Source organism: Ammospiza caudacuta, chromosome 2 (genome assembly GCF_027887145.1).
Source record: "Ammospiza caudacuta isolate bAmmCau1 chromosome 2, bAmmCau1.pri, whole genome shotgun sequence".
Classification (NCBI taxonomy): Eukaryota; Metazoa; Chordata; class Aves; order Passeriformes; family Passerellidae; genus Ammospiza; species Ammospiza caudacuta.
In genome coordinates this window covers 93748748-93770375 of record NC_080594.1, presented here as the reverse complement: position 1 = coordinate 93770375, position 21628 = coordinate 93748748, and the positions used below count along the sequence as shown (strand labels likewise).

Below are 21628 nucleotides of genomic sequence, written 5' to 3'. Positions count from 1 at the left end.
CCCGGAGGCACAGTGGGGTGGATCAGTGGGAACACCGCTCTGATCACCTCATCTGCACATTTGCTGCACCCTGCCAGCCCTGACAATTATGGCACCACACTTGCTGCCCTTGGCCTCAGTCACCCCACAGGCTGCCTGTGCCCCTTCTCCTTTACTTCACTTAACTGTCCTTGGTAAATGGGGCATCAAAAAGAGGCATTTCACTTCAGGAGAAGAAAACAGCTCTTTTGCCTGCACTGGGAAACCAGCCAGCTCCCATTCAAATCAAAGGGAAGGGATCACGTGGATGCATTTCAATTAACTGCACTGGTGAGGCAGGCTGCAAACAGGCTTCCCTTTCAGTCAGACCCCTTAATTTATGTCTTCTCTTGGGGAGGTGGTGATGTATTCTGCCAAATTACGTGGGGGATTCATCTCATCAGTGTCTGAAAGCTGGGAGGAGGCTGTATTTGCAGAGGGCTGAATTTAGCAGGGCCATAATCTGGTGGCAAATAAGGGGAAAAAAAGAAAACTTATTTTCAGTCTGCTAGAGCTATGGTCTCCAAATTATTTTGATTGTGTACTTCTATCAGAAAAAAAAAAAATAGCTCGTATCCCCAGTACAGGTACCTTTATTTATTTATAAATTATGTGCATACAGTTCCAACATCAGACAAACAGACTGCAGGGGTTAGAGCTGGTCTCAGCAACTATCATCTGCTCACTGCTATTGGCCCATCACACAGGCTCTTATGCCAGTACCACCATCAGATACTCCAGGGCAACTTTCAGGTAGCATCAGTCTCAGGAAGGAAAAAGAAAACAAAAGGAAACATAACCAAAAGAAAAACAGCACAAGGCTTCTTGCAAGCAAGAGTGTGTGCCATTTCTCAAGAACTGTTTTCCCTTAAAAGTAATTTTCAAAGCCTCTGTGGACACACACCCTTCATGAAAGAATGCAAGGAAGGAGCATTCACAGAGATTCTAAAGGCAATCTAAATATGGGTCACATATGTGTTAAGCATATAAACAATCATATTCAGATAAATAATTACTCTCATGGGTTACCCTTAACAACCAGAAAAAAAACCAGGTCTGAAGTCAGTACTAACCTGCAGCAGGTTTTTGGCACTCTGACATTCCCATTTCAATTTCTATTTATTTCTAACTGCTATAAAAATAGCAAGTCATCAAGTAATGAAGCACATCAAATACTCAGCATATAAATAAGTAAAAAGATAAACAACATCAGGTGTGTGGTAAGGTAAAGGTCATTTTTATTTGTGTGGAAAATACAGCAAGCTTAGAAGAACAAGAGCAGTAACAGAACCAGTATTACAATTATATGTTTATTTTTTCCCTTAATTAATTCCCTTATGGTAAGTTACATGCTAATATCAATGATAGCAATAGATAAGGAAAATATAAGTACTATACAGACATTGCTTTAACCAGGAACTTCCACAGGCACTCAAAACTTATGAAATTATTTGAAAATAGTGCTGCCATAGAGCTCAAAAAAGCCTGATGCACATCTTTCAGAATAACCCTCACCACCCTAATTTGAGCATATACTTAACAGAAGAAATGGAAATCCCCAGATGTTGTGTCTGACAAAAAGTAGAAGTGAATGCTGTGCACTAGATATTTGAAAAGAAAGAAGTTACTTGCAAAATTGACTTTTCTGCTTTCTAAGTACTACAGATCTGCAAGGATGCCAAGCTATTCTGAACACAGCCCATAACAGAATTCATTCAGGACAGCAAAAAATGCCAGCTTAAACCATCTTTATTTTACTACCACTTTTAGATAATGGTAAGGCCAGTAACAAACAATTACTAATGTTGGTGTATCAAGAAAGTACCAAATTAAATTTTAAGAAGTTTGCTTGTCTATCAAACTCCTTTTTTGGTAGCTCTGATCTGCTACTGAAAAATGAGGCATTGGTCCAACATAAAGAATAAGCCTGAGGGGAAAAAAATCTTTACTCCAAAAAAATCCAACAGTTCTTTTGACAGAAAGAAAAAGAGGAAGAAAAGCATTTTCATCTGAATGCACATATGGAAAAACAATCTGGGTTCCTTCAGACTCGGGGGGGAGGGGGATATGTAGAGGAAGTTTTAATTAAAAACAAAAGAAAACAAAACAGCCAAAGACAACCACAGTGAGCAGCCAGGAGATCAGCCATAGGAGTCCAGCTCCTCAGATCCCCACAGCATCTCCCGTGTGCCCTGCTCCCTGCCCCACGCCAGAGACAACCCCATCCCTGCCATGCTGTGAAATGCGAGCAGGGACAACCAGGAGCAAAGCAGAAGTTTTCTGTCATTTTTAGTTCCTCCATGACTGTGAACATGCAGCCCAGGAAGACACAGTGGGCCAGACTGGGGCCAAAGAAACCCACCAGCTAATGCTGGTGCCTGCAACAGCTAGAGATTTAAAACACAAGAATTCCCACCTCGACATGAGGAAGAATCTCTTTACACTCAGGGTGGCAGAGCACTGGAACAGGCTGCCCAAGGAGGCTGTGGGATCTCCCTCTCAGGAGACATTCAAAACCCACCTGGGCACATTCCTGTGTCACTGCTCTTGCTGACCCTGCCTTGGTAGGGGGGGTTGGACAAAATGATCTCCAGAGATCCCGTTCCAACCTTAAGAATTCCATGATTCTGGGATTTATGGGACACATTTATTACTGATTTTTGAGCTTTAAAGAAGGAGGGGGGGCAGTTACAAAAATGTGAAGACATTACCCATGCTAACTACTTAAAATGAGACAAAAAGAGAAAACCCAAAAAAAAAAAAAAAGGGTGAAAACAAGAATTCAGTAAAATATGTGATGTCAGGCATGTATTCTAATTTCAAATCTTATCTTTCAGACTTGGCCTCTGGCTGTTCTTCTGTGCCATTTCAAGTCACTTAAAACTTCTTGCAGTCATTGCAGATGAAGCAGTTCAGATGGGATTTGCAGGGAATCTTCTTCCCACAGCAGGAAGTGGAGACAAAGGCAGCAACAGGCAGAGACAGTTTGGGTAGAAAAAGCTGATGCAGTAAGAGAGGACTGCAGATGATGGACGGCGGGAGGGAGGGGAAGGCAATTACCATAATTGGTATTCTGGAAGCCACAGCCTATAAAGGGAAACAACGAAGTTTCATCCTGTAAAATCCAACGTCCCACCAAGTCTGAATATGTTCCAGATTTATTAGTGGTTAAGAGTAGATGCTTAGAGGAAAGCACAGGAATTCCAGTAAATTAATTCAAGACAGTAATAAAGCCAGAGAAGATGACACACACCAGTATTATATGAAATACAATATGTGAAATGAAAGTGAGACTCAGGGGAGCACCTTCAAAAAAATGGTTGGAGAAATGTTTCTGAACTTCTGCTGACATGAATGAGAACAGCTTCAGATGCTCAGTGTTCCCAAAATAGGACTTGTAACCCAGGCTTCTCTTCCTGGGTTCATTACAGAAAAACAGCTTTTTAATTACCCAGATTTAAATAATCCTGAACTATTCTGTACCTCAGACTTGAAATTAAATCAGATTTTCTCAAAAAAAAAAGCTCGAAGTGGTCCGAAATTCCTTTAAATTTTGTTTCTCCTGTGTCCGTGACTTGCAACCTATAAATGTCAAAAGCTATTAAATGTAAATTTAAAATTTAAATCAGCCCTCAGTTTTAATCACCAGTGCCAGGAACCATGGAACAGCAATTATATAGTGGAAGAGGCAAAAAAGAAGAAAGAGAAATGAAGATAAAGTTTTCTTGTTGTCAGAACAGCCACAGGATTTCTCACTGAATTCCTTTCAGCTAGGGAAATCTTAATAAAATGTTATTTGTATGTGGATAAAGTACAATAGAAATGCATGGTTTTATTAAATTTTAAGGAATTAAGATAGGCTAACCCTGCCAATGGCCCATACCTACCCAAAGGGAGGGATGAATGCTACTGAGGGGACTGTGCTGTGCTGCCATCACCTTCCAGACAGGAGCTGGAGGACAACTCCCTGCTTCTGGGCTCAGAGCATTACCCTCTACCCAGGGAGGAGGCTGCTTTATCTTCAAGCCAATCATTAATGTATGCTTTGACTGCTCAAAGGAATCTTCCTAAATACAGAACAATCAGTCCAATCAAGCTGGAAGTGAGAGTATAAAAACAAAAGATTCATAAACCAGATACTAAGGAACAAAAGGGGCTGTTTTACCCTCTAAGGTAGGAGATGAAATGCCAGTTCAAGAGTACCTCATTGCTGATGCTCTTAAGAGCAAAACGTTTGGGAAAGCAAAGGCTTCCTTTGTTTTGTTTTGTTTGCTGGTTGTGTGTGTTTGTTTTTAAGCTTTCTTTCTCCCAAACAAACAAACAAACAACAACAAAATCTGTATACCATTCCTGGCTTGCTCTCTGACCTTCAGCAAGTTGCCATCTCCTTGAAATCAAAGTTCAGAGACAGTTTAAAGAGAGCCTGTTTCACAGCTGCAGCAGGATGATGCTGAGTACCAGTCCACAGAAACTTTCTTACCCTGACGAGATGTTTTAAAAAACAATTGTGGCAGGTAACCTGTCCTGCTGTAAAACATACCACCATGAAGTTACCTTTGCTCTTCCAACAGCTGGCATAAATTCTGTGCTGAGTGCTCTGCCCAGTTAAACACAGACATCATTTGTGCCTGTGTCTGAGCATGGCTGTCCCACCAAGTGCCATCCTACAGAAGTGTAAGCCCAATCCTAAGCTGCACTTCACTGTATCAGGCTTCCTGAAAACTACCAAGATTTTTATCTTTCAGAAAGTGGGATAGGAACCAGAGTTCTTTATAGCCCAAATGAAATCTGCCAGTACTGTTAAATGGAATAAAACATATCTAAAAATGCTAGCCCCTTCTAAAAATCCCATTGTAGCAGAGTTATTCTTCTCTTTTTAACGGCTTTTAGCAATCACTGCACTTAAAGCACTCCCTATCCTCTCCCACCCCCTTGACTTTTGGGATGCTACAATGGGAATGCTGCGGTGTGAAAGCAAAAGTAGTCCAATCATCTGTCTAATATCACATTTACTTGCTACTGCAAGGGCAGCAAATCTGCTCTAACATTGCCCTGCAACTATCCTCTTCAGAAATTGGCTTTTCCACAAGTGTTTATAAAGGAGATAATAAAAGGCAGCTCTGAGCAATCCAACCAGGCGCTCAGCACTCAGCAGAAATCACCAGCATAAATTAATTAGAAATGCAAAAAAAAAAAACCAAAAAACAACACTCACACAGACTATTATTTCAGCAACTTCATGGATAAATCATTAGAGTTGTCCAAAATCAAATCTAGTTCATAGGGAAGAAGGGGGTGATACTAAATTAACAGAAATACTGTTTTACCATTAAACCCCAATGTGCTATTCTTAATGTCACTGAAAAACACTTGCACAATGCCAACTAAGGCAAGAAACATTGAGCAAGCAGTATAAATTCTCAGAAAACACCTTAGAAACCACAGTGACTTAGACACTGTGTTATATTCACTTTCCTTTTTTAACCTCTTCAGTACTGAACTGCCTGCAGGTGATTCAGAGCTCGTGGGATGCATCATAAGTTATTAAAATCCTCCTAACAAGCTGGTGCATAAATGTCAACTTCCCTGCTGCTCTTTTATTCACATGTATCATTCACTAACCACTGTTACAAGGCACAGCACTTCTCCCCTGCTCTCTCTTTCTTGAATGGTGTTCTCACTTTGTCAAAATTTAACTAGTGCAGAACACCACCACACCATGGGAGTGGACCAAGAGATGCCCTGACCTCACCTCAGCAGAGCCTGGCTCTCAGGCAGGTCACCAGGTGTCCCACAGTCCACAGTTCCATGGCCACCAACCCCACTCCAACCCCTACCCACTTGCAACTCCACTGCCAACCCAGAGCTCAGCTCCCTTTCATGAACACAACTCGCTGTAAAATTCACACCTCAGAGGAGTGTGACTGAGGACACAAAAGCCCCAGTGAACAGGAACCTCCTCCTTGCTTCCCCATCCATAACCACGTTGTGTGCACCAAAGAACAACATGCAGGCCACTACCAAGTGACTACTGGGCTAAAAATGTAAATTAAATGATACCAGTTAGCAGTACACTGGGTTAATACACAACTTTGTAACACTCCACTGCATAAGACAGAAACCAAATTCATCTGGGCTCTGACCCTGTGAGCAAGCAGACCTGTGGTGACAGTGGCTCGCTCTGCTTGGTGAATTTTTGCTTTCTTTCACACATTTACATTTGCATGGCCAGTTGCCAAACCATGCAAACCCAACTGCAGTGGAAAAAAGGCATCACAGAGATCTGTTGAAAAATGCTGTAAGTAAAACTACATCGTTTATATATATATATGTTACAATGATAATTTTTAAATTAAATTCAGGTCATTTGTATTTAAAAAAGCTGAAACAGCCTTAGTTAGTATTTATAAAAACAAGTATAAAGTATACAAAATAGGTATCAAATCCAGCGTATGACAACTTCAGCTGAAGACATTTATCCGTAGGCACAGGGATGTGACACTGGCCAGGCACGGTGGTGTCACATAAGATGCTGGACCCATCTGTGTAATAACCAGCTGCTCTTCTTTAAATATGAGAAGTCAGAGATTAGGAAGATATCCTCCTCTTACAAGGCTGACCTTACTGCACCATCAATACAGAGCGAATTCAGAGCAGTGATGGTTTTGTCACTATACCTCAGACAAAGCAGCAAGGTTTCAAAGCTGACAGAACCAGTTTCCAAGAATTAGCAGGTACTTTGTCTTATTTGGCCATTGATGTTCAACTTATGGACCCTTAAGACTAAATCAAGCTCCAATAAACAGGGCAGTGGAATTTCAAATGGCTTTGAGGAAAACTGGTTAAGACTTGCTGTCTAACTGTATTAGTTTAACACTCTAACCTCTAGAATTTGCACGTTATCAGAAACATTCAACAGTGAGAGGTCACACATACAGTCATTTCTTCATCCCTAACTATGTGCTGAAGGTAATCAAACTGGTATAGAATTCTCCATTTATATGCATACAGTCTTGAGGAATTGTTACAAAGCTTCATTAATCTATTTCTGTTGCAGTTAATAACAGACCCCTGCAGATTTGAAAGGAACTGGATTGTAAGGGGTCATGCAGGCAGTAACTATGCAGAGCTCTAGTGAAGCAAGCAGTAGCACCCTGGCCAGCTAGCTAGAACTGAGCTCAGCTTGGCTCTTCATAACTACTGAATAAGCCAACAATCTGTGACTTCAGCAGTTTCCTCTCTTCTCCCCCTGCACATAAGTTATGAGTGCAACTGGTTCACAGCACAGCAGTATGCCTCTGTGATGAAGAGAAAGCCACTGCTGCAGTGTGGGTTGATGAAGCACTGAAGATGTGTGTCCTCTCTAAAAGCACACATTTTTTAGCACAGCAAATGTGTTATTTACAGAAGCAAAGAAACAGGATACAGCTGAGCTATTAGGAAATCAAACATTATAGTATGTAGGTATAAGGTAATAAAAATATAAGATAGTGTAGGTATAAGGTTGTCGCTGACGGACACGAAAGAACACAAGCACACCACCTCTCTCAAGGTGAAGGAAAAAAGGGAAGTTTTATTCTCTGACTCCAATATTTATAGTTTTACAAAAGTGACAGTGGATTGGAAGGTGACAGTAACACCTCTGCAATGACACAGGTTAAACCAACAGTCCATCAACTCTCTCCTCCTCCATAAAGGAATGAAAAACAATGAGTTATTTACAGAAAGTGTGTGAGAAAGTTCACTACAAGAATGTCAACATCAGAAGGCTTAGAAAATCTCAAAAAACCAGGGCAACATAAGGTAATATAGGGCAATAAAAAATTATAAGATACATAAGAAAAAAGACTTTTCTGGTGCTGAGAAAAGATAGTTGGCCAGGAATGCTCCCACACCCATGTTACTATGCAGGCTGCCAACTACTGCCTTGTGTTTGGATGCTTCCCGATGCTGCTACTTGCTTTCCTCAAGTCCTTTGTTACTTACATGGAGCAAACTTTGCATGCTGGCACAGGAAGCCCATGAGGATGGACATGGCAGGCAAGTCAGTAACCTTTACCACCCATTGAGCAACCATTTGGGACTCCTCCCTGGCTGAGCTGTGCCACGCCACACCATCAGCTCCGGTACGCAGCATCCTATCGAGGGCCAGCTGCAACTTCCCAGCATCCAGGACAAAAATGTCAAAACACCATTTGTGGAGGTGACAGGCACCAAAGCACCCCTTGCCAAAGTGTTTTTGGTGCCACACCATCATCTGCCAAGGTTTTAAAATCTTAATTCCTGATGGTGCATTTCTTGCCTTTGGAAAGAAAGACTTCAGAAGTGACACTCTGTATTTGTTTATATGCCTGACCAGGCAACTGCTAATAGTAATTTGGAAACAACACCCTATTGCAACACCTGCTTGTACACAATGAACATAGTTAAGGTAAAATTTATGACAGAATCACTTAAAAAAAAAATCTGTATTTTCTCCTGCTACTCTTCTTACCTGTGTTGTTGGTTTAAATATTTTATGTGCCAGATAGATGTATGTTACAAAAAAAGCTTATAAAGAGAATACAGAACACACATGCACTCAACCCTCACATAAGCCACTAACTGTGAGGGTGAACCCAGGTCCTGCTAACTGAGGACATGTGTTTTGCACTTGAGTTCTTGGCTTCAAGGAAATTAAAATTTAAACTCATAACTTGACCTGAGCTAACATAGGAATTTAACTTAAGGGCTCTGCATGAGCAAGAGGACTGTATTGTCTTCAGACTAAATAAATTGACTATTTTTACTTAAATACATTTCACTGTCTATTAATTTCTGAAAAGCAAATGTCCTTTCTAAACATTTTTATTGTTCAATTTAAGATAAGAATACATGAAACAAATATGATCTCCTTGTCCTCCCTGACTTCTCTTAATACCATTAGGAAAATAGCACAGCAAAAAATTTTCAGTTAATGAAATTCTGTTAATGCCCTTGCAACACCTCCACTTGACCACCAATTCAGCACTAAAAGATGAAACTGACAGCACCGATGTTTTTGCCTTATTAAACTTTAAATCAACATGAACTTGATACCACAAGACCTCTGTGTTATTAAAAAAAGCATTTTTTTAACTATGGATTTCTTCACAATTAATTCAGGTAGACCCTGCCTTCCTTGCATCTCCAAGATCAACTCCAAGAACGTTACTATTTAAACCACGAACACAGACCTGTTCTATGATTTTTTCCAAGTTTAAAAAACCTTTTGACTTGGAACTGAGGCTCTGCTCATTTTGCATTTGCTTTCATGACAAAGGATTAATGACAGGTTAAAAAATCTGGACTCAGCAGCTTTTCACTATATTCCCCTCCCTCTGTGGCAGGGACAACCAGCCTGGCAAATACCTGGCAATGCAAACCAAGGAAGGAACATCACTCCATATATAAGAGAAAAATCCTCTGCTTGACATTTGTACCATCAACACCCTTCTTGCCTACACAGGTTGGACACTAGAAGACAGCTTTCAGTGGTGCAGTTCCTCCTCTGGGAGAACAGAGCCCTTCTTCCCACAGAAAACCTCCCAGGCCACATTACACCACCTCAGCCACCCTAGTGATGGCTGGGATGGCTACAGCTGCTCTGCTGGGCACAGAGCGACTGAGATCCCAGCATCTGCCCCATCCCACCCCATATCCCATCCCTGAACTCTGGTGCTTGTTTTTGCACATGTATGGACATAACACTGCTGCATGTTTTTAACTGTGTGCTATTGGACTTAGCAGAAAATCCATTCTTGAAATCAAGCCGCTACACAGCTAAACATTACCAAAATCCATCAGGTAAAACTTATTAGACCACTTTTATCTCAGATGACACAAAATACTCATTATGTAATCCTGCCTTCCTTGGGAATCTGTCCTGCCTGAAACCACCCTGAAAAGACACCAGTATCACACAATGACATTAAACTTCTTCAATGTCTCTTTCAAGTACAAGCTGACAAAGCTATTCATAAATTAGTAAATAGCCCAAGGTGAGCAGAAAGATTTCTCATGAAACCTGAGCAGTAATGCAATATTACTGTTCCTGGATCCTTTGCCATTTTATCATCCGCTAGTAATTCTCCCAAGGGTAATGTCAAGGATCCTCTTAACTGTACTGTTTGCCCACCTCTGCATGGTAATGATAAAAATATTGATTTTCACATTTGTGACTCAGATGCAATTTGACACAAGAAGTCCAAATTATTTCCCCCTTGCAGCGCATCAGCAATCACAAGCACAGAGAGCTTCACGCACATCAAAATGAAGCAGCTTCATTAATACATGACACTGGAAACAATGCTTCATTTGCCCTGTACTTTTCAAAATGAAGGCCTGGTCCAGCAGCAGATTTTAATGCAAGTTGTGGAGGGGATAAGAGAATGGTTTGGAAGACAGGTCTGCCTTGGGCAGGGACATCTTCACCTCGACAGGATGGGTCTGAAGAGCAGCAGCTGCAGGGTGAGATTTGCCTCGGGTATGAGCTGACACCAAGGAGAATCCCACCTTTCCTTGAGAATCCTGACAAATGGAACACCCCACCACCTTTGGAAACCCTCAGATCCTCTCCAGGTCCTGCTGGAGTGAAGTTCGATAATTCCCATCCTGCATGTGACAATAAGGAAAATGTGGCTTTCAGTCTTAGACAAAGTTTGGAAATTTTGACCTTCAGGCTTACACCATGAGTAGCCACCAGCAATATCCCAGCCCTCCTCCCTCACTTCATCTCACTGCAAAGCTGTGGCACAACTCATCTCTCCACCACCCAAAGCTAAACCCCATATGGTGACCAGACTGCCCTGTGCCAGTGCCTGAAGACATCTAGCTTCCAGCATGGCATTAAGGGAGGCTGTATGAACCATTTCAGAAGGGGCATCGCTTGACCAGGATGCCCATGGAGAAGGGAGCCTTCTCACTTTGAAAAGAGAGAAGTTTTAACTGTGAGAGAATTCAGCACAGGGGGATTCATCCCAGGGCTGCGAACCCTTTAGTTCCACCCCACCCCAGACTGTCCTGCCTCTGTGAGTTTCTTGTATTTATTTTTTTTTTAATGTGAACCTGAAACAGTTCTTCAGTGTTAGAATGAGCAGGGAATCAGCAAAAAGAATAAGACCTACTGGCCTTAGAATAGTAGTTTATTGTTAATTGTTTGATACAATTCATTTTCGGATATGATTACAGAAATCACACTTTGATGCACAATAGCAAATGAGCCCACTAATAGGGCAAAAGGAGGTAGATTTTTTTCTGGGAGATAAGCACTTTCCTAAGCAACACCTACCCTGAGGATCATATTTATACAACTATTTCAACAAACAAGACCTTTGAAAGTCTGCTATAATCCATTAATAAGAAAAGATCAAAGAAACTAATAGGAAGGCCGGGATGCAATCAAAATATTTGATCAGTGAGCCGTTTTGTATCCAAGCCATAAACTCAAGGGCATTTCAGTGGAAGCTGTGGGAGGAGAAGCTGCTGTGAGCACCTGGAGATTATGTGGTCATGGCAGATGGAGCCCCTTAGGGGAATCCTCACACCCCACTGCCATCCCTGCATCCCTCCCTGCACAGGACACCAGCAGCACCCACCATCCCAGCTTCCCATCATTTTCAGTGCAGCTATATTAAACAACCAAGGGTGGAAATTGTACTTGTTCTCCTAAATCCCACCACCTCCCCCGCTAAAGTTAAATATTTGGCCTTTGGTTTAAACTAAATGCATTTTTGTTTTTCCTTTCAGAGCGGTCTCACGATCTCCGTGTGACCCCGGTGGGAGGACAGAGGGAGGCAGGGAGACCCCACCGTGCACTCAGAGCACTGCCAGAGCCCAGGGAGTGTCAGCCCACTCAGTAGCAGAGATGGGTGTAGTAAACTTTTAAATACTTCCTTTCCCCCTTTCTTTAAGGAAAAAAGAATAAGGAAAAAGATACTGATATGTTCTGATTTCCTCCTCACACCCTTCTTTTTTAAATACATACTTAGCAAACATTAAACAACTACATATTTGGATGCAACTCAAGCTAAACAATAGCTTTGATAGTTTAATTTTGGAAAGAAAAAAAGGAAATTCTCACTTTCTTGAAAGGCTTTACTTTTACTTATTTGTATATTCCCTAGGTTATCAGCACATTTCCCTTTGCTTTTCTGAGAGCAATATACATGTCCTTGTAACCAGAGAAGTATGGGAAATTCTGGAAACATCCAACTGTGTATAAACACTTAAGAGTTCAGACACTCTAATACAAAACAAGTACCTCTCTGAAACAAACATCTCCAGATGTTTTAACGTATTTTTATATATAGATAGATATATATATATAAGATGTGACTCAGGCACAGAAAGCCAAAAGAATGTTCTCATTTCCTGAGATTGGCCAACAAAAAGGAAAAAAAATGTGAATGAAGGAACAAAGACTCAAAAGTCAGCTTTTTCTTAACAGCAGCAGCTTTAAAATGCTCCATTTCAAATCTTTTTTCATATAATCAGAATATTGCCTCTCTCTTGCAACTGCATAGACTCACAAAAGGAAGCACAGAAAGGAGAAAAAAAATGTTTTCTGGGTTGTTTAAAGTACTACAGAAATGTCTCATTAGAGAAGTGCCTGTCCTTTTTTCAGTTCCAGTGAAGCTGATCGACACCTCCCAACAAGCCCCTCTCCCCCAGCCTGGGACACAGGGGCTGAGAAAAAGCCAGCAGCTCTCTGTGTCTGCATGGAGAGCTCAGCCTGCCAGAGCTCACAGCAGATCTTGTTCCATTTTTTTTCTGACAGTACAAGCGGGTACAAACAGCTTCCAGTTCCTCTGGGACCTGAAAGCAATGGGTGAAGAAAGCCCATGGGCATCTCCAGATCATGAAGTCTCATCATAGCAACAAACATCAGGAAGATTTAAACAGGCATCAAGATGTGTCACTGTTCTCTGTACCCTTTCTAACCATAAACTACATGTCAGGAGGGTAGGACACGAGATTTCCTTCCTCTGAGTCCTTTGAAGGTGAATTTCCGCAAACCAATTCAGTGAGAACTGTGACAAAACCACTGCTGGGGTGGTTTCCCTTCAGACAGAGCAGTAGGAGGGGACAGCGAGCTGCAGAGAGAACAAACCCAAGTGTACTTCCCACAGCAGAAAGCAAAATTGCCCAGACAATCCTTCCACAACACCTGCAGGCAGGTGGGTGATCCTTCTTCCAGTGCAAGAGAGCATGGAGTCCATGGAGTCCCAACCCTGACACCGCACCCAGGGCAGCCACAAGCAGTCCCCAGACCCAGCCCACCACCAAACACTGCTCCCTCCTTCTTCAAATCCCCAACACCTTGTCACAGAACTCCACTTTTCACACTGCTCTCTGCCAAAATGGGTATTGCCACCTTTCCCAAGTTCTTTCCTATGGACATCACTACCACCCACAAGATCAAGGATTGATACAGACTGAGACAAACTCAGTTTTAAATCTATGTATCTACCAATCTCCCTCACCACAGGTTTTCAGCTGGCTCAGGTCCATGGTGCTGGCACTAGAAATGTTGGGGGACAGGAATGTGTGGGTCACCCCAGGCGGCTGTAGCACAAGCACATGCTTAATTAAACATCTCTGTAACCATCACTGCCCATGGGAAGAGCAGCTGCCCTGGCATGGCCCATAGATGATCTGTCCTGAAGCATAACACTGGCCAGAGATGGGTCTGGGATTCAGCCATTGCCAAGTGAATCTCAGCCCACTTACAGCAGACCCCAGCAAAAATAAGTTACTTAATACAGCACACATGTCCGTTTCTCTGCCATGAAACACAAGTCTGTCCTGCTACTAACACAGTTCAGAAGAGCACACATGCAAAGCTCAGCAATATGTGCCTATGTGCAAGCATTTCCTCAGGAAAGCCAGAGGGTTCTGCAAGCAGAGGCTGCTGTGCCAATTCAGCCTTGACTCCGCAGGGGCCTTCCCCAGCAGTGCTGGTGGCGCCCTGCTCCCCTGCCTGCCAAGAGGGTTCTGCATTCCCAAATGAGAGGTGCAGTGTGCCAGGAGACACCAAAGGAGGGCTCGGGGATGCTCTGTTCTGCGAGGCAGGAGGCTGGCAGCCAGTTCCTTGCCCTGGCCAGGCAGCACCCAGCCCCAGTGGGGATGGCCATGCCTCCATAAGAGAGTCCTTGCAAAGTATCAAGGTCCCTTTTTTCCCTCCCAGGGTGGATTTGAAACTAATTCTCTGCGCGGTTCCCTCTCCCCACATCAATCCCACAGCTGCTGAATGTCAGTGTGGGCTCTGGACTAAAGCCAGTTTGCCATGTCGCTGCCTCCCAAATATTTCCAGGCATTACTGCACTGCTTTGCTGTGGTCTTCCCCAGTGCCCCCAACTATAATGAAACAACATATTAATACAGAAAACCCTTTTAATTTTGAGCACAGCAGCTACTCCATGCTGTTCTGGCCACCCAGGAAATGTCCTTAAAGTCATTACAATGCCTTAGCTCCCCAGATGATCCACATCAATTCCCCACCCATGATGCAAGAAATATCCCTCCCCTGGTTTTAACTCTACTCTTCACACCAGTTTATGTTTCACTCAGACAACACCCACCAGTGTGTTCTCAGTTCTTCAAACTATTTAATACGACTAGGGTTTGCCTAAATCCACATGATTAAGGACCCACCTTCTCACTGAATTCTACAGAAGTGGCTGGTGAGGTTTTTAATAAATCAAAAAGCGATGAAAGAAAGGACATCCAAGCTGGAATTCAAGAACTTCTTATTTAACATATAAAAAAAAGCAATCAATATGAAAAATGCAGAGCATAAAACCTCCTCCTGGGTGCCAACCATGTTGTAATGCTATTTTTCATGCACTATAGGGTGCTCCAGACTATGCCATTTTGGCAGAGGAACATGGTTTCAGGCTGTAGAGGAGGTCCACTTTGTCCATATTTTGTCACTGGCCACACTATCAGCTTCTGGCATCCTGCATATTGCTGACAGCCTCCAGATGCTGAGACAAATTCAGCAAACTGTTTGACATAAAGAGCTGCTATGGTACACAAAACCATAGTAATTACAAGGAAATTACAGTATTCTGATTTTTTCCCCCCTGCTTCTATCTGCTTAAAAAACAGAAGTCAGCATTTTCATAAAGACTTACACACCACAGGAAGGAAAATGCTGAAATGATTGCAAAGAAGCATCCTAATTGGAAGAAAAATATTAACCCCAGGGCACAGTCCCCTGCTACATTTTCCCTAATTGCCAGACTGAATGAGGGCCTTTCACCCTTTCTGCCCCAAGAGCAGCACTTGTGCACAGGCTGTTAGGGGTGACGTGCTCTGTAGCACATCCCAACACAACAAGCACAGCAGACCACGTACACGGCTGCTTGCTTCTCACCAGGCATAGCTTAGACAAGGGGAGGCTTTGGCTATCAAAATGTGACTGTCAGTTTCATTTTCCTTGTCATCAGCACTTGCCATCATGGGAAAACCTGACACGAGTAATTTCCCCACTGACTATCAAGCTGCTTTTAGCACAGCTAATAATTAAAGCTTCCCTGTATTGAAAAGTAATAAGAGATTGCATTATGCTACAGAGTGAAAAACTTTTGAACTGGGCTTTGGAGGAGAACAAAGCACAGACAAATCAGGATGTGTAACCTGACACACAGCATGAAGCCACAATTGCAGGAGCTGAAAACATTGCCTTAAGTGCTCCAATAATAAATATTTCACTGCAACTTGAAAAAGAATTTGTTAACTGTGCAAACCACCCTCTGTATATTGCAGACCATTAATGGTTCCCCTGCAGTAATTGTATGAAACAAGTTCTAAGAAAAAGACCTGCACACTACAACTGAGACTAAACTACAGCACCACATTTAGCTTCTTATTTAGAATCCCCTATCAGAGCCAGTAACACCATGAAGTGCCCCCGTTTTTCAGCTTCACAATCTACAGTGGAATAAGAACTGTAAATCCAATGAGTCTGTACTAGTTTTTCAAGTGGAGTTATGCTTGGAGTAAAGAGGACCTGGCTTTTTCCAGTATTTTGCTGCATACTGGCCTGTATTTCTTGCTACAAAGAAAAACTCTGTTTGTTCTAGGAAACTACAAAAGCTTAAGATAATAATGGCTCTGAATGGAGAAGCCAATGTTTTCCTCTGAACCACATATGAAACTTATTCCAATGATAACACATCAAGATGAGTTCAGCACAACCAGCTGGAAAAGCAGCCCACAAAGCTCAGAGGACATTTATAAAGCAAGCAGGCATTGCCACAAGGAGCTATCAGCCCCAGGCAGCACACCAAGCAATGCTGAGCAGCCCACCCAGCATCGACCCTCTGCACATCCCTCCTTACCCAAATCCCTCTCTTCCAGGACAGAGTCTGGTCTCCCAGCGTGATTCTGAGTGAGAAAGCTGTGCCTCAGTAAGCACTGTGCAAGTGACAGCACCAGCCTCCAAGTTCCTCTAGTTGCAAAACAAAAGCCACAGGAGTGGCTCAAGTTCAAAATGCCTCCATAAAACAAAGGGAGAGGGAAAAAAAAATTAAAAAGAAGAGTATCTCTTTGCACATACCTGCTGACCAGATGTCTGCTGCTTTTCCGTGCACTAAATCTAGAGAGACCTCAGATCAATGTTTCCTTTTTTGTTTTCTTCACCAAAACTCAGATCACTTAAACTCTCTAAATCAGACCCAAACGTCAAGATACAAAACCCTTTGGGAATTTCAGCTTGTGGAGGCCTTTCAGATCACTTTACATTTTGTCAAAAAGTAGGTTTGAATGAAATATTCACATTTTTAGTGGGTTTTCTAAATCCAAAGAATCAGAACAAGAAAACACACTCATTTTTAATTTTCCCTCCTTGTATTTTACAAAATCTAAATACATTTTCCAAGAGCCCCATCCCTTTGTTTTGATTTCAGTGGACTGGAATTGTCTATAGAAAGCCCCCTCTGAAGGAGCTGACTCCACAGCCTCTTGACACTGTGCCACCCTGCCAGATGAGCAGCCCTGCTGTCCAGGCCAGCACCTCCCTCTGCTCCCTCGAGCCAAGCCTCTGTGACAGTGAAGCACACAGCACCTCCACTTCCCTGACCACAGCACAGCCCCTTGTCCTCCATACACCCATTCACCCCAAACGAACAGTGAGAGGAACAGAGGAAGCCAGCCAGTTTAGCCAAGGGGCCCCACGTCCAGCCTTTACTGGGCAAACAGTTTTTATGTAGGGCACACCAGCAGCAGCAGCACTCCAGGCTGACTCTCAGCCACGGGAGCATTTGCTTGGCCAGGAGGCAGCATGATTGCTCCTGCTGCTGTGAAAGGATGCTTGAGCCACCAGCTGTACCATGGATGGCTCTGCTGCCACCAGTGTTTCCCAGGGAGTGCTGGCCAGGCTCATGCTGCTGCAGGTAACCTCCCTGCTACTCCACCTCTGCAAGTTTCTGCAGGCGAGGGCTCTAGTCTGACTTTGTCCCAAAATCTCACACCGTGCCAGGGGTGTAGCTTAGCTCATATCCTCGGAAGCGTGTACCAGCAGGGCAGCTGGCCCGCTCCCTGACAACTTCAGCAGAACAGATGCCAAATATGCAATTGCTCTGTTTACCTGGCCAGAGAGGCGGCTCAGCCCCAGCACCTGTGTGGGGCCGAAAGACACAGCACAGACTGACGCTGGCAGCACAAATACTGACAACTGGCCACTTTCAGGAATGCAGAAAGAATCCTGGCCTGGATTCTACCACCCACTATGAAAAGCAAGTGGCTGTTGGAACATCTGAAGAAAAAACAGTCACCCACAGTACATATGGACACCTGAATCACATTATCATGTTTTTCTAAGCATGTGGCTGCACTGCAGCTGGAGCGAGAGCTGGTCAAGGCTGGTGAGATCCTGCCCAGGACATCAGAGCACTGACCCTGGGAGCAGAGCTGGCTCACCTCGCTCAGGATGGCACCTGTGTAGCCCAAACTCAGCCTGACTTTGCAACTGACACGGTTTTTCTCCAAAGGTATGGCAGAGAGCTGGAGGAGCCTGCAGGAGAAGTCGGGCGCGGGAAAGATAAGGCAGTCCTTAGACAGGCTAAAGTTTGTGTGCCAGCAGCCGTCCTATACCTGCAGTCCAAGGCAGTCACAAAATCAGTCTTTGTCCTTCCCTCAGCTCTAGGTTTTGACCTATTAGCACAACACTTTGCCAAGTGCTTTAATTAGGGCCATATCTTCCCAAGAAATAACTGCACAGGACGAGGCTTTGAAACGCTGAGCAATGAGCAGAACAGCCTTTGCTTTCCGTAGTCCACCCCATTAACCCGTCCCCAAGACAGACTACTCGCTAATTGTGTGATATGCACAAAACATCACGAATCTCACCACATCCACACCCGAGGTTATTTAGTGTGATGCTTTTAACAGAGCCACCACCCGGGCAGGGCGCCTTTTAACGCACTGGGCATCAGAGGCGCTCACGCCGCTGCTGGGACGTGCGAGCCGCAGGTCTGGGTGTTTTTCCCGATCGTGCAACGAGGGCACAGGGCCCGCCCCAGCGCTCCGAGCGAGCGCCGAACGCCGAGGAGGGATTGCGGAGAGAAGGGAATTCCTGCACTGCCCCTCGCTGCGGCTGCCGGGACGGGCAAAGTTTGCCCGTGGAACGCACACTTCACAGAGGGAGCGGCAGGGACACCCTGCACGGCTGCGGGCCCCCCGTCCCCTGGGCGGGACCTCAGCCCGACCCCGCCGGCGCCCGGGCAGCAGCGGGAACGCGCCTTTCCCGGGCAGCAGCCGGTGACAGCGGCCCGGTCGAGACAAAGCGCCGCCCTCGGCAGCCGCCAGCCGCGGGAGGCGGGACGGGACGGCGCGGGCGGCCCCTGCGCCTCTCCTACCTGTTACAGTTGATCCCCGCCGCCGCCGCCGCCACCCCCAGCATCCCGGCGGCCGCCGCTGCCGCCGCTCCCGCCAAGCGCTCCCCACCGGCGGCGGGCGGGGCCTCGCCGGCCGCGGTAATGGCGCTGGGGGCCCCGCCGGCCCCGCCCGCCGCCAGGGGGCGCGCTCCGCCCGCGCCGCGCCCCGCCCGCTGCGCCCCCGCGCGGGGAGAGAGGGAAGGGCACCGGCGGGAGGTGGGATCGCGCTGCCCCGGCCGGGGAAGAGGGCAGGCACCGCCGGGACATGGGGTCCCACTGCTCCCGGCCGGGAAAGAGGGCAGGCACCGCCGGGACATGGGGTCCCACTGCTCCCGGCCGGGAAAGAGGGCAGGCACCGCCGGGACATGGGATCCCACTGCTCCCGGCCGGGAGAGAGGGCAGGCACCGCCGGGAAATGGGGTCCCACTGCTCCCGGCCGGGAAAGAGGGCAGGCACCGCCGGGACATGGGATCCCACTGCTCCCGGCCGGGAGAGAGGGCAGGCACCGCCGGGACATGGGGTCCCACCGCTCCCGGCCGGGAAAGAGGGCAGGCACCGCCGGGACATGGGGTCCCACTGCTCCCGGCCGGGAGAGAGGGCAGGCACCGCCGGGACATGGGGTCCCACCGCCGGGACATGGGATCCCACCGCTCCCGGCCGGGAAAGAGGGCAGGCACCGCCGGGACATGGGATCCCACTGCTCCCGGCCGGGAGAGAGGGCAGGCACCGCCGGGACATGGGATCCCACCGCTCCCGGCCGGGAAAGAGGGCAGGCACCGCCGGGACATGGGATCCCACCGCTCCCGGCCGGGAGAGAGGGCAGGCACCGCCGGGAAATTGGGTCCCACCGCTCCTGGCCGGGAAAGAGGGCAGGCACCGCCGGGACATGGGATCACACCGCTCCCGGCCGGGAGAGAGGGCAGGCACCGCCGGGACATGGGATCTCCCTGCCCTCCCCGAGAAGCGGACCGGAGTCACTGCCCAGAGCTGGGATCCCCCTGTCCCTCCCATGTGTTTCCCGTTGGACCCGCGGGAGGCATCGTTCGCCTCCTCTGTCCGCCCTGCGGGAGATGCTGGGGCCGGAGCGCCCCGCAGTTATGTGAAATAGGTGCCTCCTCGGAGCGGCTGGTGCTGGTTTCGTGTTTTTCGGCTTTTTTTCTTTGTTTTTTCTTTTTTTTTTTTTTTTTTTTTTTTTTTTTCCCAGAACCGAAAATTGCTGTCAAAACAATTCCAAGTATTTTCACTGTTTCCTACACGTGGTTGGGTAGTGCAGGATAATTTGTAGCAAGAAAGCTCTTGCCACACCTTGGAGTGCCAAATATACTTAGGTGAGTTTTGCTGGAGCCAGAGTCCGGTTTAGATCAACATTATTTAAGAATGCAACAGCGTTAATAAGCAACGGTGTGGGGAAAGGCTAGCACCTCGCTAAGGCTCAGAAATGTATAAAGTAAATGTAAGAAAGTTACCTCCAACAGTGCCAAACCTTCCACTTCACTCGGAGAGAAGCGACCTCATTCCAAATCAGGGGAAGTTCAAAGGCAGACTGTGGATAAATGAAAGGAGTATAACAGAAAAGGTGATATTATTGAGCTGTCTGTATCACCACCTATTGCTGTCCTTAATATCAGAACAAGGAAGTGGCGGGTTGGAATGAAAAATGCAAATATTTGCCTGCCAGGATTAAGGAACTATCTATATGGCTCCAAGAAGACAGCCCAAAGGAATGTGTTAAGCCAGTGAAAATCAGCATAGACAGGGATGAGTGAGCACAGATCAGAAAGAACAATTCAAACATGGAGCACCTCCACTTTGGTATCCATCAGAACCAGGAAAAGAATGTAATTTTTGGGGATTATGATGCACAAAAGGTATTTGATGGCAGTGCCAGAAGCATGGTTCTAGAGAGGACCACAGCTGTAGAAACACAGACTGTCTGTAGTACTTTTGTTTGTTTGTTATTTTTTTCCTTGGCAGGGTTCATTTTTGCTTGCCAAGATGAGGAATCAAACACAGCAAGACTTTAGCATCACAGAGAATACATTTCTGCAATAAAGAGGAAAATAGTGTATATGGCTGAAAAGGGAAGGGATGATATGCCAGAAGAGGGGGATGTGATCCTTCTCCTTTACTCTGCACTGCTCAAGCCACACCTGGGGGGCTGAGCCCAGTTTTGGGCTTCCCAGTACAAGAGAGACATGGAAAAAGCCCATCAAATGGTCACTAATATTTTTTAGAGACTAGAGTACCTCTCCTGTGAGGAGAGACAGAGAGCTAGGACTGCTCAGCCCAAAGAAGAGAAGGCTCAGAGACATCTTACCAATTCATAAAAATATCTGAAAAGAGAGGGTGAAAGGAGGACAAAGCCATTATCTTTTCAGTGGAATCCAGCAACAGGAACAGAGGCAGGGGGAACAGACTGAAATATAGGAGGTTCCCTCTGAACATCAGGGAAATTTTTGCTGTGAGAGTGAGTGAACACTGGCAGAGGTTGTCTGTGGAGGCTGTGGATTCTCCACCCTTGAAGGTACTCCACAGACATCCAGATGTGATCCTGGGAACCTGGTTGTAGGTAGCCATGCTTGAACAGAGAGGTTGGACAAGTGACCCCCAGAGCTACCTGCCAACCTCAACCATGGCGTGATTATGTTGAAAAACCAATCACACCACCCCTCCTCAATTAAAAAAAAACAAAACAAAACCCACAAAATAAC

The 21628-nt window shown here is 45.5% G+C and overlaps 1 protein-coding gene across 1 annotated transcript in view; it reads right to left on the bottom strand.

Annotated features, from left to right (window-relative positions):
- The window catches only part of LIMS1 (LIM zinc finger domain containing 1), a 68310-nt gene extending 49304 nt beyond the window's left edge, over positions 1-19006 (bottom strand). Inside the window, exon 1 of the mRNA XM_058800451.1 lies at positions 18900-19006. Within this exon, the coding sequence (XP_058656434.1) occupies positions 18900-18943 (44 nt within the window). The 5' untranslated portion in view covers positions 18944-19006. The remainder of the gene's footprint in view (positions 1-18899) is intronic.
- Positions 19007-21628: the final 2622 nt, after the last annotated feature.